Here is a 24144-nt window from a genome sequence, read left to right on the forward strand (position 1 = left end):
CAGCTCATGATAACACATGAGATGTCAAAAGGCGGTGAAAGTTGGGGACATATATGTTAATTTCACACAATGTCTCATGAGGTCTGCGTTTCCACTAACATACCTACCATTGTTCCACTTTATTCTGAAGAATGCTTCGGCATTAAACAAGATTTAACCAATAATTTTAGAAAATACAGGACAATCGCCTTGGATCTCATTAAGCAGAGTATTGCCTGCCTCTCTGTCAATCAGAAAAGGCAGTTTTATTTTCTTACCATACTGAACAAAACCACAGAAACCACAGCAGTGGAGGACACCAGTCTTTGTCTCCTAACAGTTTTACTGGTCGTGTTGCTGAATTCAATAACAATTGTTTTTTCACTCTTATGTGTTTTAATCATTGTTCTGTTTGTTTTTTTGAAGCCACTACACAGGCACGATCACGTTAAAATTTGGTATTATGGAGTCATACTGTAATGTAACCTCATCACATCCATACCCCCCCCCCCCCATCAGATCTGTGATCCATGTGCATACAGTATTTGCCACTTTGCATGGGCAGTGAAGTCAAAGAGTTAAAAGCTATGGAGTGGAAAAACGTAATGCAGTTTGATAAGACTTATGGAGCTGTTGCTTGTCTTGTTCATTCAGTGTTGAGAAAACAGACACCAAGATATTTACGACCTACATAGCTGCTGTTGCCGGGTTTATCTGCTGTGCAGAGATTTTAAAAAAGTAGTCTTTTATAGTTGACAACATAACCTCCACTGAAGGTCCATTGACCTGCCTTTTTTGGAGTTTTCAACTGTGTGACATGATCTTCATTTGCAGATGAAATTTTCTCAGTGGTCATGGAACTGTAGATGATCAAACATTTCCTTTTTCAGAGCATTTTTTGGACTTTTTCATCTCTGTTGGCTTAACAGTTGAACTTTACAGTACATTCTTGGACCGTAGAAACAGCAGCTGACAGAACAATCTCCACTCAACTGCCGTTTTCTGATGAAGACCGTGTTACGTGGTGTAAAGCTGCAGAGCAGCCGAGAAAATAAACCTTGGATGGAGATTGTTTCGTCAAATGTTTTTTCCAGAACCAAAAATTAACTTTCAATCTCAAACTTTTAGTTCTTTCTAGTTTAAAACATGTAAATCTTCCAACTCAACAACACAAAACATTCACATTAGCAATATGTGTATATAGTTTTGGATTAGTAACCACTTCGGGCATTTTTAGTAGCTTTGGTGTCGACATTCTCATCACTTAATGGGCATAATAATATTTATCTTTAATTTGTGGAAATAATTCCTGTTCCACCCCAGCTTCCTGGTCAGCTTCATGGTGGATGCCAGGGGCGGAGCCATGCGTGGTTGCCGGCACAATGGTCTGCGCATCATCATCCCACCCAGGAAGTGCAGTGCACCCACACGAGTGACGTGCCGACTGGTGAAGAGGCACCGTCTGGCTACCATGCCCCCGATGGTTGAGGGCGAAGGCCTGGCCAGCAGGCTCATCGAGGTGGGGCCCTCAGGAGCCCAGTTCCTCGGGTAAGGCTACAGGTAAGGCATTCATTCATTCCATCATCACAATGGATGATGGAATGAATGAACGCCTTGGAAGTTAGGAAATGCAGAGGACCGAAAATGGAGAGGTAGCAGAAAAGTCCAAAATATCAAACATACAGACAACAGCATTTAAATATATTGATACTACATGAAGAGGTAGCATCACTTCAGTATTAGTTAGTGGTAGATTTGAAAAATGGGTGCACTAGTACCTACACCCTTTCACTTTGTACTTGTTTTTACATAGTTGTTTTTTGCCAAAAACATTTGAAATTAAATGGAAAACATCATTTTAAAAGTGCTTATATTTGTTAAAGATTCACGTTCAGTGTAAGAGAGATCGTTGGTAAGACAGAAAAAAGAGTTACCACTACCTCTGCATTCAGGCTATTGATTAATTAGTATCCTGTTTAATAAGAAGCTTACAACTTGCTGTCCATTTCCTCTCAGATTAATTTTCCCCTGCCTCTGCCTCACTAAAACTGTTTCTGTACATGCCTTTGCTTTCTCCCAGCGCCAGGGATCTCTCAATCGTTGTTCTTCAGCATGGCCTATTTTCTTTCATAAAAGCTGCAGTCTAACTCTTTTTACCCTTATCCCTAATCTGTAATGCAGAAACCTTTTGAAAATTAACTCCACTTCCAGTATATTGCACCATGATTGATTTGATATGTTGCCCCAAATTCTGCCCTCTGCTGGTAATGTTGGAGATTGTATGGTATGAAATATATAAATGGATATATGTATAAATGATTCCACTTTTGGCCTTTAATTACCTGTCATCCAGTTATCCATTATCTGTCCATCACTCATATAACAGAGGTTTTTATTATTATATTATAGGTTGTTATTATGTATATATGATATCTCTGATGATTTAACTCCACAGTCCATAAAGTCTGCAGTTAAAAAAAACATGCCTCACTTTTCCCTAAGATGATTGGTCCTGTTATGAATGTAAATGGTCACTTTTTCTTTGTTGTTTGGCATGAGCGTGGTAAAACCATGCCTACCATATATTTGCAACTGCAAAAATGTCCTTTCTGGCGTCAAAAACTTCCACATATAAAGAGACCCAATGTGTTCAAAATTAATTAATTAATTTATAATTAATTTATTAAATTATTTATTAATTATTCATTAATTAATTAATTAGACATTCTGAAATAAATAATTCAATGGAAAAAAAAGAAAAAAAATATTATAATCATGAAATTGTGAAACATCCAATACATTTATAAAGCTTTGCTCATTATTATGTTTTTCATCCTGCTTCTTTTCACAATAATGGACTGAGAAAGGAGCCAGCTAATCACATAACTGGCTCTCCCTTGATAGTCTTGATTGATAGAGTGAGGAAACGGGGTATTATGAAATGAAATGGTCAGGATTGGGGAAAAGGCTCTCATGAAATAAAAATAGATTTGGGAATGGGATATTTGATATGAAAATTCTGGAAACTTTGAAAAGAAGCAGGATGAAATAATATTTTAAAGCAAGCTACATTTTTGAAATTTATTGGATTATTATCATATATTATTATCATATATTATCATATATTTTGTAATTTCCTCTTCTTTAATTAATTAACTAAAAATTGTGATAATCTCACTCAAGTATTTCAGATTAGTACCCAAAGTTTCTATTTTGCACCCAACCAAAACATTGTGTGTGCTCTTTCTTCCTCACTGCTGCATATGGACGCTTGGTTGATCACACAGTAAACTTCACCTCCCCAGTGCCCCTCCACCTCTTAATGAGGGAGAGAGTTTGGTTAGCAGAATCCTCCAGCTCGGCCCGCCAGGGACAAAATTCCTGGGGTAGGGTGGAAAAAATCAACGATTTTGCATATGAAACAATTCATGGATGCCGTCTCAGTGTTTCCCCTTTCAGACCCTTGAATCTGATGTTACTGTGTCCATACATTATTGTGTTGTCATGCTTGTGCTATTGTCTTGTACACCAGTTCATCTGGTACTTATTACCCTCTAGACATCCCAATTCTGTTACATTACTTTGCTTTTCTTTTCTGCTCAGCTTTTTCTATTTCTGTGTTTACATTTTCATGCTTCCTGTTTTCTTGATAAATTTGTATTTTATTTTTTTTTTTGGTTTGTTTTTTCATTTTTGAGTGAAATTTAATGGTTTTGTGGCCTGCTACTAGTTAAGAAACTACGTGAAATTCAACTGCATGGTGTGGTTTAGTGGTTGGCTCTGTTTTTTCATCCTGTCATTTAAATGTTAACTTGACCAACAGGCTAATTTCCCAAAATCGTGGTGTTACTATTAGTAAATCCCTAATTGGGAATGCAAGAGTCTTGCTCATAGTTTTCTCACAATTATTTCCTTTTAGCTGGAAAATTACGTTTACAATTACAAAAAAGCCAATTACAAAGCTTAAACATGTCAAAATCTTTACATTTTTTTCTCCCTTTTGAGACAAAGGAAAAAGAAAATTATGTCTAAGGATAAAACCATATCATGTAAATTCTATATATTGAAATTTCTCCTGTCGGTATTTGGGGCCAACAAAATACAAAGCTGTTCTAGCTTTAAAATAACATATTTTAAAATATAGTGTTTAATGCAAAAAATGGCAACAATAGAAAAAATATTATCATGTACTGTTAGGCCATAGAACCATCTAAATATCACAAGAAAAGATCAGCAGTTCTACTTTAACAGCTGTGTTTGTCCCATGTTTGAACGTACTTAATGTAGCATGCCTCTTATAGATATGTGTCGTTGCTAGTTTGTTGTGATTATGCACATCAGGTAAGTATTAAAGTTACACTTTAAAACTTAAGTATTAAATATACACAATCCACAAAAACACTCTACTAATGTGGGCTAATTCACCCCCTCCAGATAGATACAGGCAGAGAAATTGCTAACATAAGTTTTGAGGAAAAAATAAATATAAAAATATGTCTACATGCACTGCTTCTATTTGTAGCTTGTGACCTTTTTAAAATTTGTCTTTCACAACCACTTTTTTACATGTGGTGAGTGATCAAGGTAAGCAGCTCTGTGCAAATCTGGAAAATTCCCTCAATGTTGAGAAGGTATACAGTAGAATTAACACAATACCACAAGGTTAACACTCCTAGTTAATCCATCTTAATTGTGCAGTTGCTCATATTTGATTGGCTAAAGCAGTGTGTTGCTGGATGACATGACACTGAAATACAATTTTGCATTTTTAGCTTGTGCCATCTGTTGAACCACCATTACTAGTCTAAAGCAGTGGTATCACTGAAATGAACAAGGAAGCTTATGTTTTTTCCTACAGAGTCATTGTCCATCCATCCAAGTTTTAATGAAGTTCAAAGGTATTTTAATGGAAGCTTCTACAATAGCAACTTTAGCAAAATAGCTAATACACAGTGCATATGTTTGTACTCATGCAAAAATGTCGGTTACAAGGCTACTGGCATGGGAGAAGCTAATGCTATCTGTGTAAATGACATGCGCAAAAAGGCGAGAAGATGAAAAGGAGAGAACTCCTGGGTGTCAGGCTCCTTTATCATTTATGTCCTATGTCACCCATGTCACATATGTGACTATGTTGCAAGTGTTGAGAGTATTATCATCCAGACTTCATAGAGACATAACAATCCTAAGCTATTGTATTACCGACAGGAATAGAAACAAAGATGAAAAATGTACAGAAAAATGTATCTTTTACCATCTTTGGAAAGACAAGAAAATCTAAAGTCAACACTGAATAATGGTCTCGACCAAATCCAATTCCAAGTAAATTAAATCAAGTTTGAAAATGTTTCGAAATTCAAGTATGACAACCCTGTAAATGACACAAATTCCCCCAGGCACTCATACACACACTGTTATCTTCTGTCATATTTTGTACTCACTGGCTCCCACTACCTGCCCTCTACCCCTCCAGTCCTGTGATTGTGGAGATCCCCCACTTCGCTGCCCTACGGGGGAAAGAGAGAGAGCTGGTGATACTGAGGAGTGAGACGGGAGAAAGCTGGAAGGAGCATCACTGTGAACACACCCAGGAGGAACTCAACCAGATACTCAATGGCATGGATGAGGGTCAGTCTCTGATGGTGTACCAGTAGACTGCACCATGAGTTGGACAAAAACCATCCTAACATTAATGTCCCTGACAGCTGCCCTTTGCTTCCCTCCTCCAGAGTTGGATACACCAGAGGAGCTGGAAAGGAAGCGCGTTTGCCGTATCATCACCAGAGATTTTCCACAATACTTTGCAGTGGTTTCACGCATCAAGCAGGACAGTAATCTGATTGGTCCCGAGGGAGGTATCCTGAGCAGCACTGTTGTGCCCCAAGTGCAGGCAGTTTTTCCTGAGGGGGCCCTCACCAAGAGGATTAGGGTTGGACTGCAGGTGATCGACAAAATAATCAATATATACATTTACCTCTTTTGTTGTATTTGTCTGATTATAGTACCTTATAATAGTATACTATTACAGATTCTTGTGAAAAGTTGTTACAAAAAAGTTTTGAGGTTATTCTCAAGATTAAGAATTTAGATGTTAAATCATCCTAACATTAAGAAGTAGGTTTCCTATGGGGGCATACACAGCAAAAGTTTGAAGTGATGATGATACTAGATGAATAGTCACGGGAACACCATTATTACAGTTCCTTCTGGGGTGAACAAAAATGTCTGAACCGAATTTTATTGCAGTTAATCCAATAGTTGTTGAGACATTTTATTCTTGACCAAAAATGTCAACTTCAAGTCAGGGGGTAGTCAGGGGATGATCAAAGTCATCAGGATTCATCCTCTTAGGATCATGAATATCTGTTTTAAATTTCATGGCAGTCCCTCCGATAGTTGTTGTTGAGATGTCCACGTTGTGGACCAACCAAGCAACTCACCCACCCACCAACCTTCCAAAATCTATATGGCTGGCATGCTATGGCATAAAAAAGATAGATGAAAGATATTGCTTTTCGGGTAAAAAGTCTTTCAAAGACACTATTACATCTTCCAATTAATAAACTGTAACATTTATTGTTGTGGCTGAAACATAGTATCTAGCTGACCTTTGAACCAGTGTGTTAGTGATATTCGACATTGGGCGTTAAGTTTCTTGGCAGCAGACATACCAGCCTACCATATTTGATGTGCTTCTTCTAGGAATGGAAACGCTGTCATGTTATTTAGGAGATGTAGGGCTGGACCAATCAAAAAAATAGTACTTCTCAAATTGGAGGTGGTCCATACTGTTTCCTGCTGAAAGGAATGTACTTTCAGGCAATCCGATACCTTGTGTATGAATGTGGTCTGTGTGGGCAAGAAGTACATGGTTGTAGATGGTTGTTGTATTTCATAGCTTGTATACAATTTTTTGACAGCCCTGGTTCACTGCAGCCAACATTTCAGTCAGGAGACCATTCTCAGTGCATGACCTTAGATCAGAAAATGACCATCTGTAATGGTAACATAAGGTAAGGTTATTGTATACGCTATCTATTCTTTCAGGCCCAGCCAGTGAATATAGATGTAGTGAGGAAGATCATGGGGAACAAGGCCACCTTCAGCCCCATTGTCACCCTGGAGCCCCGCAGGAGGAAGTTCCATAAACCCATCACCATGACCATCCCTGTCCCTAAGAGCAACTCCGACCCCGCCCTTAACGGTTTCGGAGGAGACACCCCCACCTTACGACTCCTCTGTAGTATCACTGGTTAGATAACACACATGAATCTGTGAATAGACCAACCAAAGACACATGCTCACATTCTCATATGTCAATCTTGTGTTTTTGTCCATGTGCAGGTGGAACAACACCAGCCCAATGGGAGGATATAACAGGAACCACTCCATTAACATTTATTAATGACTGTGTCTCCTTTACCACCAACGTGTCTGCTAGGTAACACAAAAAATAATGTAGCAGCAGATGTAGCAGCCAACAAACACCTAATCTCACTGGTTCTTTCTTATCCCCTTCTAATTTCTAGGTTCTGGCTCATAGACTGTCGGCAAGTCCAGGAATCTGTCAACTTCTCCACTCAGGTGTACCGGGAGATCATCTGTGTCCCTTACATGGCCAAGTTCGTCATCTTTGCCAAGACCCACGACCCCATTGAGGCCCGCCTGCGCTGCTTCTGCATGACTGATGACAAGATCGATAAAACACTGGAGCAGCAGGAGAACTTCACTGAGGTGGCCCGCAGCCGAGACGTAGAGGTGAGAAAGGAACTAAATACGCAACAACTTAGTGTAAAAGTGATTGTTGCAGAGATGTCTCGGTGTAGCTTATTTAACTTTAAAAGCCTATCATTGGCATTCTGTACTAGCTAAAGGCTTGAGATTATTTTTGGGTTTAACCCTGAGTACAATGAATTACAATAATCTAGATACGGTGGTTTAAAAACATGACTTATCCTCTCAAGAGAACCGTGAGAAAAAAAACAGATTCTTGTGATGCTTCTCAGTTGGAGGAAACATGATTGGACGACTCTTGTGAAAAAAAAATTACATCAACGTTTTTCTAAATGCAAGGTTGGTATTTGCATTCAGGAGCCAAGACTGATCTGAAGACTGATGATGGAATTTGGAGAATGAAATACAAACATGTTTGATTTGTTTTCAGTTAGCTCGAGAAAGTTGGAGACATCAAACACTTGATTTCTACAAAAACAGGGTGTTAGGCAAAGGAAGTTGTACCTACAGGGGCACCGTAATGGAGGGATCACAGACCACCACTGAAAAGGTTTTGTTTGATTAAGGCAGATCAACTGTATCAAATTCTAAGCTAAGATTGAGAAATTTAAAGGCTATGGTCAATGGTTCTACGTTTATTGATAGACGGGTGCAGTATTGCAGGTAGGTGAAAAAGAGAAATACTGGCGTTTAAACAAAAACAGAATGACAGCCGAGTATTTTTGTTGGTTATATGTTGTTATTTATCTGCTGTACTTATCGGCCTTTTATTTTTCTCAGGTCCTGGAAGGCAAACCTATCTATGCAGACTGCTTTGGAAACCTTGTTCCCCTCACCAAAAGTGGCCAGCATCATCTTTTCAGCTTCTTTGCCTTTAAGGAGAACAGACTAGCACTCTTCATAAAAGTGAGCACCATTCCTTATTTGTTTATTTTATACAGGAACAAGCACAAGCCTTTTATGCAACTGCAGATAACTCTTCATATTTATTTGTTGCATATAACATAGATTTTTCTGATGAACAACAGACAAATTCTGAACTGCTTGGCTGTTGCAGATCAGAGACAACACTCAGGAGCCGTGTGGCCGTCTGTCCTTTATGAAAGAACCCAGGAACTACAGGTCACTCACCCAAAATGCCATATGCAACCTCAACATCACCCTCCCATCATATTGCAAGGTGAGGATACTACACTGTTGTTTGATTTAACAACAGAGGAGCCTGTCTGTAGCCTATTTCGTCTGTTCTTGTAAGTAAAACTAGCTGTTCCAGTACAATTAATTGCTCTGGTTGCTTGTAAAATGCACCATACTGCAATCTTGAGCCTATTTTCCCTATACCTCTGTAATCCATACTAATCTCCTGCTTCTCAATAATTACATTGTTCCAAAAAGTAACCCCAATTATTTTCTTATTCAGTATCCCCAAGTATAAATTCTTGATAAATGTTTGACATCCCAAGTAGCTAACTATTTTAATGCTATGAGCAGCCAACATTATTGCTTTATGGTATTGGTTACTTCTTCACTGTGAAATTTACCTTCTCCACAGTGAACCAACTTCAAGGATGTACTAAGCAACATTATAGGCTAATGGCCTATAATTAGATTGGAAAAAAGCTTAATGTAAATAAATTTGCCAAAGGGTCAAGAGACAAAAAAAAAGTCTGATTCAGGTTAACAAGATTAAGGTTTTAAGATTTTTATATTCAAACTCTTTGCCTAATGCAGATTTAAAGACCACTTTGGCTTTCCCTGAAATCACAGTGACCTGTTGTCTTTTTTTCTATGGTAACCATACATTGTCCAGTCTTTTTTCTCCCTTTAATGTTGCTGTTGTTTCTATCTGTACATCTTTCTGCTTCTCGTTGCTTCTTGCTCCCTAAAGGAATCCGATTCAGACCAAGAGCATGAGGAAGAGGTAAAAGCAGCCACTGCTTCCCCGTCCCTCTTCTACTAACTGGCTCTGCTGATCTATCCTGTCCACTGTCTTACCACCAGGACTAAATATAGGACATGGTCAAGAGTAGTCGGATTTTAGATATATTTAATTTACTTTAGTAGATTAGATTGTGAGTGGTCAGTGGCATAGCTCATTTCTGCTGTTGTGTTACATGTGTCCTGTGTGTTCTTTTTCCTAAAGTAGCAGTTGTACAGTCGTAGTAGTTTGGTACATTTTAGTACATGCAAATGTTGATACAAGACTAACGTTGATCCATTTTCTATATTTTTTTCCAGACCAGCGGAACGCTAGAGAAATGTAAGAATTTTTACTATTTAATTATTGCTATAACTTGTACTAAAATAGTTATTATTCTATAAATATACTGAATGTCTTTATTAATCAAACTAATATAGCAATAGCACTGACACTGAATGGGTGGATGGGTGAAGACTAATGTGATTGAACATAGTGTGCAGAGGAATACCCAAAACTGATACACTGACAAACCCAGCTTCACCCTTAGCTTAATTGTAGACCATGTACATCTTATCAAAGCCCTTTAAGCTTTATGTATTTTTGTCTTGTCACACAAACAAAAAGGCCTTAGAGGTACATCCCCATGTCAATGTTATGTTTCTCCTGAGCCTTAACCTTCACTTTTTACTTTCCTTTTTTTCTGATTTCACACCCGCCTCAATTTCTTCACTTTAACTCTTTCCCCTTAACAATTTGAGATTGGACGTATGGAGAAAGAGTTAAACACTGCCATCTACGTATGTACATAAAATTAAAGTCATTCACACTGTGCTGATGTTTATGTGACATTGGCCTCTAATTTTGTGCTGGCCTAAAAGACAGTAGTAGTGCTAGCATGTGTCACAATGCCTTTTTAATGTTTCAATTGCGCTTTAGTGGCTCCAAAGGAAACCACTTATGTTGAGGTGTAATGAGGGATGCAGTTGTGCTGTATAAACACTGGGTGTTTATCTCACATCCCACAGGACCACTGGGCGTTTATACAACTCCTGTAGCGCAATAAATTTGGCTTCTTGTTCTGGCATAAACATTCTAGCATTTTTACCTACTCAGACCACCAGAGACAGAACAAAAACATTTTTGTAGTTTAGCGTACAATCAGACCTCTTTCAAAAAATACCTCCTTTCACATATTTTGATTTCTGCATAATTCCCTGCTTATTTTACATATTTATCAAAATAAAACTTTTAATGGCATTAAGGCAGACTCAGTATGAGTTAGTTCAATGAAACACTACTACCAATAATGTGTTTCACAACTTCTTGTGGGATGTATGAGTTCCAGTCCCATGCAGTTAGTTAAATAACAGTAGCCATCATATACAGGTAGAAGGAAGAAGGGAATGAGAGCAACCTTTAAAGGAGATGAGAGGAGCTGATGTGATACGTCATCACTGAAGCACACCTGTACTCCACCTGCTGGTACTACCTCCCTCTTCCTCAGTTTTGTGCCATGCTGTGCCAGGGTTGTTCTTGCACTTCTGGTTGCCTAAATTTCAAAAATTAGTTGCTCACGCCCATGTGCACTTGCGCTCAGTTTCTGAAACAGGGTGTTAGTGATTGTGCTAGCACCCAGTTCAGGAAATTAGAGGCCAGAATATTAGTTCCTCCAGCTGTAGTCCTCTAGTATAATGGTAAAGCAAAAGTAGTTAACCTCCTCACCCACTCTAAATCCTTCTAACCTCCTTGCCTTGTTCATGTAGCAATGTGAAAATTACACAAATAGAGACCGGCAAATACAATACACTTGAGCATTTAAATTAATCTCATTATAAAAAATAAATCTTATACGTGAGACATACTGTACATACATGAATTATATGTTATTGATTAAAATTCCATGTAAGTGGTCTCAAAGGAAAAATTAATATATATATATCTATGTTTAATGTATATGATACAGATACTGAACATAGTAGCAATAGTTGTGTAAATGGATTAAGAACTCACCACATTATTGAATGGGGACATATTAACAAGCAGCTCTTGAGCACCTCTTATCCTTTAATTGCGGATTTAATCAGTGCACTAAACTTTTCACTGACTCCATTCACTCCTCACCAGGACCTTTCCATCAGCACTTCCCTTTGCTTTGCATGGAAATAACTTGACTTACATACATGTGTGTGCGTGTGTTTGTGTGTCTGTATTATAATATGTAATGGTTTGTAAATGAGAGTTCATTTGTTCTTTTGTTGATGTCCCCTCAAAACACCATTTGCTTATGGTTTTGTGCACTGTTTTTTGTGTTATTTCAGTTTTTTCATTTCAGTTTTATTTCAAATGTTTAGTTAGGCAAAAGGCAGACTGGAGGGCAAATAAAAAAATTAATTAAAATAATGTCCCTCCCTGTAAGATGTCTCTTTTTAGTATTCCTGAGATCCTCCTTCCTCTTTAGATTCTTTGAAAGTAAAAAATTGGCTTTGTACTAGTATGAAATGCATGGCAAATCATCATATATTGTATAAGTTATCACTGGCTTTCTTTGATAGAGAACTAGCATTCTGAGTTGTTTTCAAGTCCTTTTCGCCTCTCATCACACTGACATTTATCCTACATCTGAGCAATCTTGAGATGTTTTGATGTTGTTTCTTTGTTTCTTTTGTTGTCCCTTTTTCCATTGTACGTGTTGGTTTCTTGGTCAACTGGTTTCACTGTTAGTTTGTATAGTTTTTTTATGTATGTTAGTTTTGTTTCATAGTTTTGTCTTGTGAGTGTGGGTGTGCTGAGTGTATAAGCAAGTTATTTCCTGCTCATATCCTTTCCCATCGGTATTATTTAGCGTTTGCTTTACCACAGTTCCCCAGAGTAATATGAAAGTATAAGTCCAATTCCTCTGATACCCTTATGTAGAATCCATTGTGAATTTGTTTTCCTATGATCCCTGCAGTGTGCTCCAATCTTGTCCTGACCATATTCTCCGATGTCTGTCTTCTTTCATTTGAATTTTTGATTTTCTTTACTCCTTACTTTTTCTTCTTCCATATGGAAGATGAAGAGACGGAGACATCAGTCCTGAAATCAGAGCTGATTCGAGAACCAGACCTCCTATCCGACGTGTCAGAGATGAAACAAGATTTGATCAAAATGACTGCCATCTTGACTGCAGACTCCACAGAGAAATCCCCTTCCTTAGGAGGGTGTGGGCTAGAGAAAGGGACTGAGGACATTTCTGGAGAACCATTAGAAATAATGGAGAAGGACTTAGAGAAAGTCAAAGAGGACCTAGAGAAAGTCAGTGAGATACTGAGGAGTGGAACATATGAGGGTGAGGTGGCAGAGGAGGCAGCAAAAGCAGCTAGAATGTCAGAGGACTGGGTTCTCCTCTCAGACAGTGAGATAGAAGAGGCCAAAAAGATGGCAGCTTTAGAAATTCAAGAGCCTGTCTTACGTGAAAGTAGAGCTAACAGAGGGGCTCCCAGACCTAAAGCCATAAAGGACAGTGGTGACCTTAAAGAATACCTCCTGGATGCACCAGTAACCTCCAAAGCAAAAGCTAAAAAAGAGTCAGGCATCCAAGAAAGATTTACGGACGTTGTGCTACGCAAAAGTGCGAAACCAACCACTCCAACCAAAGTGCATGACAAAACCACTGCTGGTGATGTTAAAAAGCCAGTCAGAAGGAAGGGGAAAGACCAGGGGCAGGCAGATGAATCAACAGAGGCAGGTGCTCTTCTAAGTGTGCCTACAGCCCCTGCCCCAGCATCGCCTGTATCTCCAGTGGTTGAAGAAACTCCCATTGGGTCAATAAAGGACAAAGTCAAAGCTTTACAACAGAAAGTAGAGGCAGAGCAAAAGAGCAAAAAGGTCACTGGAAGCAAGCCTTCACAATTGCCTGTTATCAGCAAACCCTCTCCAAAAGCCAAAGAAAGCCCTAAATCAAAACACCCCCTCCCTAAATCCCCTAAAACTGAATCTGAAAAACTTGAGGAGACCATGTCAGTTAAAGAACTGATGCAAGCATTCCAAACGGGGCAGGACCCCTCAAAGAGAAAGTCTGGGCTGTTTGAGCTCAAAACATCCACTACATTAAGTCCAGACAAAACCACAAAATCAGAAACCATCCAGTCAAAATCCATGACCAAAGCAATAACCTCACGTGTTTCTCAAGAGCGAGAAGTATCGTTGGATTCCAAGCCTCGCAAAAAAGGGACCACTCTGCATGAGAGAGAGAAAGAAACCAAGTCAGTTGCTGCTGCCCATTCAGAGCTGACTGAAACCGTAGACTTTGAAAATGGTGGCCTTGATGACAGCTCTGACAGCTTAAAACATGAGGGTGTGGCAGACGCACTAAGTGCTAGTTCTGGAGATGCAACCCCTCATCTGAGTTCTGAGGACAGCTACAAACATGAGGGTTTAGCCACTCCAGGCACAAGTCCTGAAAGTCTGTGTCTGTCTCCCAAAACTGGACAGCAGACCCCTACAACTGCAGCACCACCTACCACAACAGTCAAAAAAGAAAGGAAAGACACAGAGAAGTCTGGAGACTCTGGTGTAGGGGCCACTGGTGACCAACTATCTACAGAATTGACCCTCCCTGTCTCTTCCAGCGAGGCTGCAGATGACCACACTACAAGTGAGTCCATATCTGTTAGGAGGAGTGAGTCTAAGCCATCTAAACCTCAAAAGCTTACAAACAGAATTTCAGAGACTGTAGAAACTTTTCTTAGCGATGATGAGAGCCCTGATCGCCAGCTAGCATTGTCTTTAGTTGGTTCTCCAGCCTCTAAATCTTCTTCTCAACGTCATGAAAGCTTAGAGCTGCCTTTAAAACAAGACTCAGATGCTCTCAGTCCATTAGCTGATGACTCTTTGACAATAAGCCACAGAGACTCTCTAGAGGGTAGTCCTCTCATGGAAGAAAATTCCTCCCATAAGTCCCCAGACTCCATTGAACCTAGCCCAACCAAGGAATCACCCCCCCATGACTCCTTAGAGAGCAGCCCTGTAGAGCAAAAAAGCCATCCTTCCTTCCCATCAACACGAGGTCCACCTAGTAAATCCTCTACCCATCCAGAGCCCTCCAAAGCTACAGAACTCCCTCACGATGCTTTGCGTGGTAGGCTGCTTCGAGACCATGAGGCTAGTGCTGATGATGACAGTTATGAGCAGACATCTCAGATGACAAGTTCTGGTAAGAGTCCTCTCTCCCCTGATACTCCTAGTTCTGAAGAGGTAAGTTATGAGGTAAACCCCAAACCCCCTGACCATACATTCCTCTCTGTTCCATCCAAACCGGCTGTCATCCCTGAAGACCCAGAAGAAGAGGATACATCAGACAGCTATGAAGCTAAGAGAAAAATCACTCCAGAGGAGGAAATGTTTAAGATGGCAGCCAAAATAAAAACATTTGATGAAATGGAACAAGAAGCGAAGAGTAAAAAGAGCCCTAGAAAAGAGTTGTTTCCCTCAGCAGATGCCAAAGTAGGGGATGACAGCTATGAAACATTAGAGCCCACAAGTGAGAAGCTTTCGCAAAGTGAATGTGGGCTCACAGAAGAATCAAAGTTAGCGCTTTTTGTTGATCCCCATATTAAAGTAAAACCTCCCTTTCCTTTTTCAGCAGGTTTGCATGACGGATCCCACAGCAAAGAGCTCAAGAACACAACAACAGCCAGTGTTACTTCAGAGGGACCTCACTCTGTCTCAGACCAGTATCAGTCAAAATCCAAACTGGAAACTGCACAGGAACAAAGAATCCCACCATCTGTAAAAGCTGATAAAGACAGTAATGCCAAAAAGGCTGCTGTAACATCAAACACCGAAAACAGGACTGATGAGCAAAAGGAGGAGTGCTTAAGGAAGTCAAGGGAAAACAAAGGAGATGATAAGGATTGTCAAGAGTTAGGTTTTAGCAGGCTACAGACTGGTACGCTAAAACCAGGTAGCAATGTAACAGATGAAGTGAAAGGAGATCACAAGGGGCATTCAGCAGCACCAGAAGCTGGACTTGGTGCAACTGTTGCCACAAATCAAACAAAGGAAATGTTCAAACCAGAGGTCTGTATCTATGATGACACAGAAGAGGATGATGAAGCACTGGAACCTCCCAGAACTGAGTCAAAAGGTGTCACTGCAAAGGTAGACACTGACTCATGGTCTGCCTTGCGGGAAGATGATGCCACCTTTGAAGCTCGTGTCAAAGAGGAGGAACAGAAGATACTGAATCTGGTGGTGGACCGTCAGTCTCTGCAAGCAACTCCAGACTCAACACCTGGTAGAACACCAACAGAAGAGAGCACTCCTACCAGTGAGCCCAACCCTTTTCTTTTCCAAGAAGGGAAGCTCTTTGAGATGACCCGAAGTGGTGCTATTGACATGACTAAGAGGAGCTATGAGGAAGAGGGGGGTGGCTTTGCCTTTTTCCAGATAGGTGAACAGCCTTTAGAAGAGCCTCTCTTAAAAGAGGCCAGGCAAGAAGGTAGGAGATCAGCAGCAGAACCTGAAGTTGGTCTCAATCTGACACTAGAGGTTCAGACTGATGAAGATGAGCAATCAAAAGAAACAACTGATTCTCAGCTTCAGTCCCCACCTGAAAGTGATCCGCCAGCCTCCAAGGCTGATGCCTCCAAATCTAAAATCCCTAAAATGGGGATTTCAGCTTCAGCCAAAACTTCAAAAAAGGATCAGACATCCCCTGAGGTCTAGAGACTAAAACAGACAAAAATGTAAATGAAGGATCCTTAGATTTAGACACAAGTTTCCCTGACCAAATGATAACAAATGTACAGACAGCAGAAACTACAGTCACTAGATCTGTTTATTCTGAGCAGGGCCAAGAGTCCTCTGATTCCTCTCCAGAGGAACCACAGTCAGTGATAGAAGCCCCCAAAACAACAGGCAAGTCTAAACAAAGTGCTTCCAGTAGCATTAAAAAGACTCCAGTCAAAACAGAAGCTAAGTCAGCTCCTCAAGGTTGGGGTAAATCCACAATTATTTCTCCATCTCATGCAACTTCTTCTTCAACCACTCTTAAAAAACAGGCGTCCTTCACTTCTGAATCTAAATCTAGAATTCCCATCAAGGCTAGCAGTGTCAAGCCTGATTCTACTGTCAAACGTGTTGAAACTACCCAAGACAAAAAGCTTAAAGTCCCTGTAAAAAAGGATACAAGGAGAAAATCTGAGACAGATGCGGGTCCCTCTGTGGATCTCAAAACCAAGACACCATCTTCAAAAGCCAAGAGTTTCTGTGAGGGGGAGTCTACCAGGCCATCTGCTAAAAAAGAACAGGGTCGTCCCTTGAGTGCTGAGTCAGCAAAATCTAAAGGCTTCCAATCCAGATTGCCAGTCCGGGGCAAAAGTGGTCAGTCATCTCATTCACCAGCACCCACTAAAGAGAAAAGTCAGCCACGCAAAAAGTCCATTGAGTTCTTTGAAGAGATAAGCGATGAAGCAGCAAAACTTGTGGCAAGGTTGGCACAGGCAGAGACAGAGAAAGAACAAGAGGCTGCAGCCGCCAACTCAGATGATGAGAGCAGTCTCATTGACCCAGCAATCATAGAAAGAGAAACTTTCCCTGAGATGCAGTTCCCTCCCTCAGGAGACATCTTTCCCATTAGACCACTGTGGGACGACCCTGTTGAGACACAGATGCAGCGAATCCCAGACGATAAAGTCCAAAGTCAAGGTATCCCCCCAGTTTAAGGGGCTATTCTCTATCTCTTCTGCCTCATTAGTACACTAGCTCTAAAGGTGCTGCCTCTCTGTCTCTTGTAATTAAGTCCCATTGTAGTTGGAGAATCTATGTGCCTGTGTCGCTTGAGCTGTGTATGTGTTTGTAATGACGTCTCTTTCCTTCTATGTGTACAGAAAATCTCAAGATTGACTTAAAGGCTGTATGGAATTTGTAAAAACAATTTAGCAACTAAAACCCTTAAAGATTAAAGTGTAAATAATTATCTAAACAACCACATGTATAGTCAATAATTTTCTAATGATTGAAACATGTTTAATCATAGTGTCACTACAAGATCTATCACAACTATTCTTTACAGGCATATTATTTATTTGTCCTAGGTTGCAATTCCTTTATTTTAGGATTAACCAAACAGTCAGTAGTACAAAAAAAGAAAGCCAGTGAAGATTTTTTCAGATATCGTTTGTGAATGTGACTTCATTTGGTATACCTTGCGGCTCTGACCGCTTATGGCTGTCTGGTGGTATTTGCAGTAGACCCACAGGATGAAGCAGAGAGAAAAGAGCAACGGTTGGCCATTATAGCTGACCACTTGGGCTTCAGCTGGACAGGTGAGTCACACCTTAGTAGCAGTGATCAAGCTATCAAGTTCAAAATATACATTATCATTTAATGTTTGGCAGGCTCTCAAGAAACATCATTTCAGATATTTGATATTTATACTTAGATCATCATAATCATTATTATATATTATTTTCTCCACAGAGTTGGCACAAGAACTGGACTTCAGTGAGGAGAGGATCAACCTGTTAAGGATTGAAAACCCCAACTCACTGCAAGACCAGAGCCATGCCCTCTTGAAACTCTGGGCAGAGAGGGAGGGAAAAAATGCAACAGGTTAGTAATAAAAAGGGTACATATAGTATTTCTCAGAATTATTGCTTTTGAAACAAGTACAAAGTAGAAGGTCTTATTCAAATTTAAAGTGGAACTTTGAAGTCTGTTTTCTGTTTCAACAGAAACGACACTGATCAAAAGACTGACAAAGATCAACCGAATGGACATTGTTCACCTCATTGAAACCAAGATAATCAAGTCCACTCAGGAGGAGACATCATCACATACCTATGCAGAAATTGAGCAGACCATAGCACTGGACCATAGTGAAGGTGCACACGCCAGTGCTAACTTGAAGCAAAGTGATGATTTGGTGGTTGTTTTGTCTATGTGTAATGTTCTAATTGATTGTTTTCCTATACAATTCAGCCATATATACTAACTCTTCATGTACTAAATATCTGCACTGTGTCCTTTGTCAGGTTTCTCTGCCCTTCATGAAGATTTTGACAGCCCCAGGCCAGGCAGGCGCACAGAGCCTGCACGTAGGAGTCCAGGCTCAGGACAAGAGGTACCCATGGTGTCAGCAGAGGACCTGTCCTCTAGTTTGTCATCACTTCACGAGATGACAGGACGACCAGAGACAGACTCCAGAGCAACAGGCCTTCTTAGAAATGCCCAGAAAGAGAAACTGCAAAAAGAGTTGGAGACAACATAGTAAGTTATCCAGAAGGTTTAATTCATGTGACCACACCCACATTAGCTTTCTTGCTGTTTCGTTTTATCTAGAAGCATGTACCTGTGCTGCATCTCAGCTTGCTGAATGAGCTAAAAAACATCCACCTGAGAAAAAGTGCACTGCTAACTTTAATTTGCAGGCTAGATAGCTAAATAGCTAAATAGCAGTTTGACACAGATTTCTGACATCAAGGAAGGGTGTCTTTTTTAAGATTTTAGATGCACTTTAATACCTGCTCTGTAATTTACATTATGCTTTTCGTTGCTGCTTAAGTTTAAGTAGCTTAAATTAGTGTTTTGTTGAATATATTCAGTTTTTTACATTATGAAATAATACTCAGCTTCTATTCCTTTTTTAATCAATCATAACACCCTTAAGTGACTGAATATTGAAATGTTCTTTTTTTGCAGCTCATCACAAAGAGTATATGAGGAATTGACAGACTCGGTACACACAGGCGGTTTTAAACAAGTAAGTCCTTTCTTCACATTGTACCGCACCTCTCCCTACGACCTCCGATCCCATGTGATAGACCCTGTGTACAAAGGGGGACCCAAGTTAGGTGCCCAGATTACCCTACCTCCTTACCCCCCTGGTGAACCATGTGATGATGAGTCTGCTGGATATGAGGGGGCAGAGGGGGGAGAGGAATGGAGCTTAGAGTGTCTACAAACTACCCATTCTGAATACGATGTTCATTATTTGTCACCATTGCCTTGGCGAGAGTCATCCAATAGCTCTCGAACAGGTGTATGTGAGAGTCGACCATTGTCTATGACCGATTTTGGAGATAGCTTGATTGAGTGTGATCAAGCTGAACAAGACTTCAGGAAACTGTCTATAGAGCTTACAGAAACTGATGAGGTTTCTGAAAAGGTATGCTGTACACAAGGATCAACAAGTGAACAAACGCTTCAGTCTACTAAGCCTACCTCTGGGCCTCCTTCTGTTTCTGTTACTGCAACGACAGAATCCACGCAGACCAAACAAATGGCTTCAAGACACATGGATGAAGTTTCACGTCGACTGTATAAAGTCCTGTATGGATATGATGTTGAGCTGATAGATTCAGATAATGAGAAGTTGTCTGTAATGCCTTTGAAATCATCCTCTGAAGACGCAAATCAAGCTGGAGTCAGAAAAGATGAAGTTGAGGGAGCTGCCAGACACATAAAGATTAATGAAGATGTTTCAAACTCTGAGCTTGAGATTGATGTTTACCAGGCGACAATTTCAGATGGCCTTGATATCAGAAATCAAACACAGGACGCATCGACTCAGGAAATAGCAGGTTCTTTTGATGTCAGTCATACTATTCCAGGTTTAATATTTCAAAAAGCAAATTGCATGAGCTCAGCTGAGAAAACACTGTCAATGCACAATGCACCTGAAAATGAGGCTGTGTTCTCTGTAGAGTTTACACCTGAAATTGAAGCATCCAAATATATGTCCTGTTTACCAGAATCCACATCTGAAACCACTTGTGAACTTCATAGCTTAGTTCATCATAGATCATCTTCACCTGAATGTGCGACTGATACAGCAATATTACGAACAGAGAGTAGGGCGTTGTCACCTGAATCAGCATCGTCAGTAAATGAGCTGAATTTTCTTACACCTGATTCTCCAATACCTCAATATAGGCCCTTGTCTCCCCTACCACCCCCTGTTTTTCCATGGGAAACCAGTGATGCTGTGGCATCTGATCAGGGGCAACCATTACTGAGTGTGCCACAAGGCACTTCTATGGTCTTAACATCAGAAGCAGAGGAAAGGCCATTAACACCGATGGTTTCAAACAAAAGACCATTTGGAAGGCCAGTATCAGTAGGCAGTGATTATAGCAGTGAGAGATCCATCTCACCTCAGTCATTAACTTTTGACATAGTGGACAGAACATCATTACCTGAGTCTATCATTTCAGAAACTGAGCAGTGGCTTTTTACATCTTCTGACCACGTGACTCTGTCCCCTGATTTCAATGAGATGAGATCATCATCTCCTGAATCCATAGGGTCCATCACTGCACCTTGTCTGCTTCCACCAGACTTGCCTATCCCAGAATTTAGACAAGCTGAGTCTTTTATGACTTGTGAATGTAGATCATCCTCACCTGAGTCAGTGTCATTAGATATGGACTTTGAAACTGAACTTTTGTTATCAACGCCTTTGGAAGACAGGCCCTCATCCCCAGAATCTATCGCATCTGTAAATGAATATAAAGCATTGTCACCTGATTCACCTATACCTGAATTCAGTTACAGTTGGCCTGACTCAGCTATTGTAATGATAGGGGTGAGATCCACTTCACCTGAATCAGTATGCTCAGATGTAGAATATGGCTTCATGTCTTCAGAATCACTTAACCATGATAGTAGAGCTTCATCACCTGCTTCAGTTGGATCTGGAGATGAATCTGAATCTGTTTTACCCGTCATTGGCCATAAAGTATCCTCCCCTGAATCAGAAACTTTAAATGAGTGTCTGTACCCAGATTCCCCAATTCCACAATATATGCCATTTGTGCATCATACTGTTACTATAAATTTTCACTCATCATCACCAGAATCTGTGTCGTCAGATACAGAATATGAGGCTGTACCATTGTTTTCATATTTTGAGAAAAGGCCATTATCTCCTGGTTATAGTGGATCCATAAGTGATTATGGGCCATTAACAAACCCTGTAACTGACGTACCCCCTGAGGAAGACATGGCACTTCAAACAAAACAAGCTACAATTGTTTTAGAAGAGACATGTACTGACAAGCAGTTTGAAGCAAAACCAAATGTAATTTTTGATCTAGAGAAGCTAAAAACTGAAGAAAAAAGCTCAATCTGTATTCTGTCAAAATCTGTAGAAGAAAAGTGCAGTGAAACCGAAGCTCCCAAGATACAATCAGTAGTGCCTGGTGGTAGTCAGTCTGACACTGTCACATCACCAGCAGGAGCTGAGGTCTTGTCAACTGATGTAATTACAGAAGAATTATCTCATGAGTTGTTTGAAGAAGGAAAATCAAAGGAAGAATTGCACAATCCAGTCACTGAAAACACAAAATCTGCTAGAAAGAAAAAATTTAAGAGCTCAGTCAAAACTGATTATGAACCTCTGCAGAATATTACAAAATATCAAAATGAATCATCTGAATTTATAATGAAAACACATAAAGCGAAACAAGCATGTGATCAAACTTTGTCGCCGGGGACTGCATCTGATGATCTACCATTGTCATTGGCATTTACTACAAATGTCCCTAAAGATCACGAAACACCTGGAGAGTCTTCAGTTTCCATACCTAAACATCATGTACCTTTATCTTTAACAGAATATTCAGTGCCAGTCTACAGCATATGATGCAGAACTTTTGGAAGCATCTCCCTGAATCATCTGAATCTGCACAGATACTGTGTGATTCCATATCTGCTGATCACAGACCAAAATCACCTGAACCATTAATATTTGATTCAGAGAGCAAATCACCAACATCATTGGAATTAGAATCCGAGTATGATGATGGCTGGGTTATAATATCTTTGTCTGATATTGAGGAAAGACCAATTTCTTCAGAGCCAATGTCTGACTACAGACCAATTTCTCCACAGTCAGCAATGTTACACATGAGAGCATCCTCCCCTGAATCAGAAACTTTAAATGAGTGTCTGTACCCAGATTCCCCAATTCCACAATATATGCCATTTGTGCATCATACTGTTACTATAAATTTTCACTCATCATCACCAGAATCTGTGTCGTCAGATACAGAATATGAGGCTGTACCATTGTTTTCATATTTTGAGAAAAGGCCATTATCTCCTGGTTATAGTGGATCCATAAGTGATTATGGGCCATTAACAAACCCTGTAACTGACGTACCTGCTGAGGAAGACATGGCACTTCAAACAAAACAAGCTACAATTGTTTTAGAAGAGACATGTACTGACAAGCAGTTTGAAGCAAAACCAAATGTTATTTTTGATCTAGAGAAGCTAAAAACTGAAGAAAAAAGCTCAATCTGTATTCTGTCAAAATCTGTAGAAGAAAAGTGCAGTGAAACCGAAGCTCCCAAGATACAATCAGTAGTGCCTGGTGGTAGTCAGTCTGACACTGTCACATCACCAGCAGGAGCTGAGGTCTTGTCAACTGATGTAATTACAGAAGAATTATCTCATGAGTTGTTTGAAGAAGGAAAATCAAAGGAAGAATTGCACAATCCAGTCACTGAAAACACAAAATCTGCTAGAAAGAAAAAATTTAAGAGCTCAGTCAAAACTGATTATGAACCTCTGCAGAATATTACAAAATATCAAAATGAATCATCTGAATTTATAATGAAAACACATAAAGCGAAACAAGCATGTGATCAAACTTTGTCGCCGGGGACTGCATCTGATGATCTACCATTGTCATTGGCATTTACTACAAATGTCCCTAAAGATCACGAAACACCTGGAGAGTCTTCAGTTTCCATACCTAAACATCATGTACCTTTATCTTTAACAGAATATTCAGTGCCAGTCTACAGTTTATCATATGATGCAGAACTTTGGAAGCTTATCTCTCAGATCCATGACCCACAGTATGTAGGACAAACCTCAATGAGTAAAAAAGGAGTGTTTCAGTTTTCTGAAACAATAACAAAGTCTTACCAAGCAAATTCAAATGAAGCAGCTGGAGATGAAACTTCTGCTTTGCAATCAGAAAATTACCGAAGACCACTTTCACCCGATTCTGAAGCAGAATATAGACTTCTGTCACCAGAACCACTGAGGGTGCTGGAATCATTCAGACCAGATTCTTCCCACTCGAGGAGATCTTTAGATAGTCAGCATGCTTTAACACCAGATTCCCCAATTCCTCAGTACTTAAACTATTTCTCTGGCCCCTCTCAAGTGTATCACAGATCAGTGTCAACAGAGTCAGTATTGTCAGATCTGGAACTGGAGACTGATTTAAACATTGCATTTCTTTTTGACGACAGACCAGCATCTCCTGATTCAGTATCGTCTATAAACATACACAGAGCACTATCACCTGACTCACCTATTCCTGATTTTAGACAGTCTTTACCAGAATCAGTTCTTAATGCTAGATTGGATTGGTCTTCATCACTTGAATCAATAGCCTCAGATCTGGAATGTGGGACTGCCTATTTGTCATTATTATTCTCTGAGAACAGGCCGTCTTCCCCAGATTTTGTTGATGTAAACAGGCCACTTTCCCCCGAGTCACCCTTTCC

General features: G+C 40.0%; 1 protein-coding gene across 1 annotated transcript in view; it reads left to right on the forward strand.

Annotated features, from left to right (window-relative positions):
- ank2b (ankyrin 2b, neuronal) overlaps positions 1-24144 on the forward strand; it is a 91449-nt gene that overhangs the window by 45504 nt on the left and 21801 nt on the right. Inside the window, 17 exon segments of the mRNA XM_040140906.1 lie at positions 1303-1527; positions 5453-5607; positions 5709-5920; positions 7027-7231; positions 7324-7420; positions 7509-7737; positions 8494-8619; positions 8771-8893; positions 9602-9634; positions 9952-9973; positions 12687-16334; positions 16337-17323; positions 17866-17943; positions 18098-18229; positions 18352-18501; positions 18652-18886; positions 19319-19379. Coding sequence (XP_039996840.1) covers positions 1303-1527; positions 5453-5607; positions 5709-5920; positions 7027-7231; positions 7324-7420; positions 7509-7737; positions 8494-8619; positions 8771-8893; positions 9602-9634; positions 9952-9973; positions 12687-16334; positions 16337-17323; positions 17866-17943; positions 18098-18229; positions 18352-18501; positions 18652-18886; positions 19319-19379 — 6718 coding nt within the window.

Source organism: Xiphias gladius, chromosome 12 (genome assembly GCF_016859285.1).
Source record: "Xiphias gladius isolate SHS-SW01 ecotype Sanya breed wild chromosome 12, ASM1685928v1, whole genome shotgun sequence".
NCBI classification, from domain to species: Eukaryota; Metazoa; Chordata; class Actinopteri; order Istiophoriformes; family Xiphiidae; genus Xiphias; species Xiphias gladius.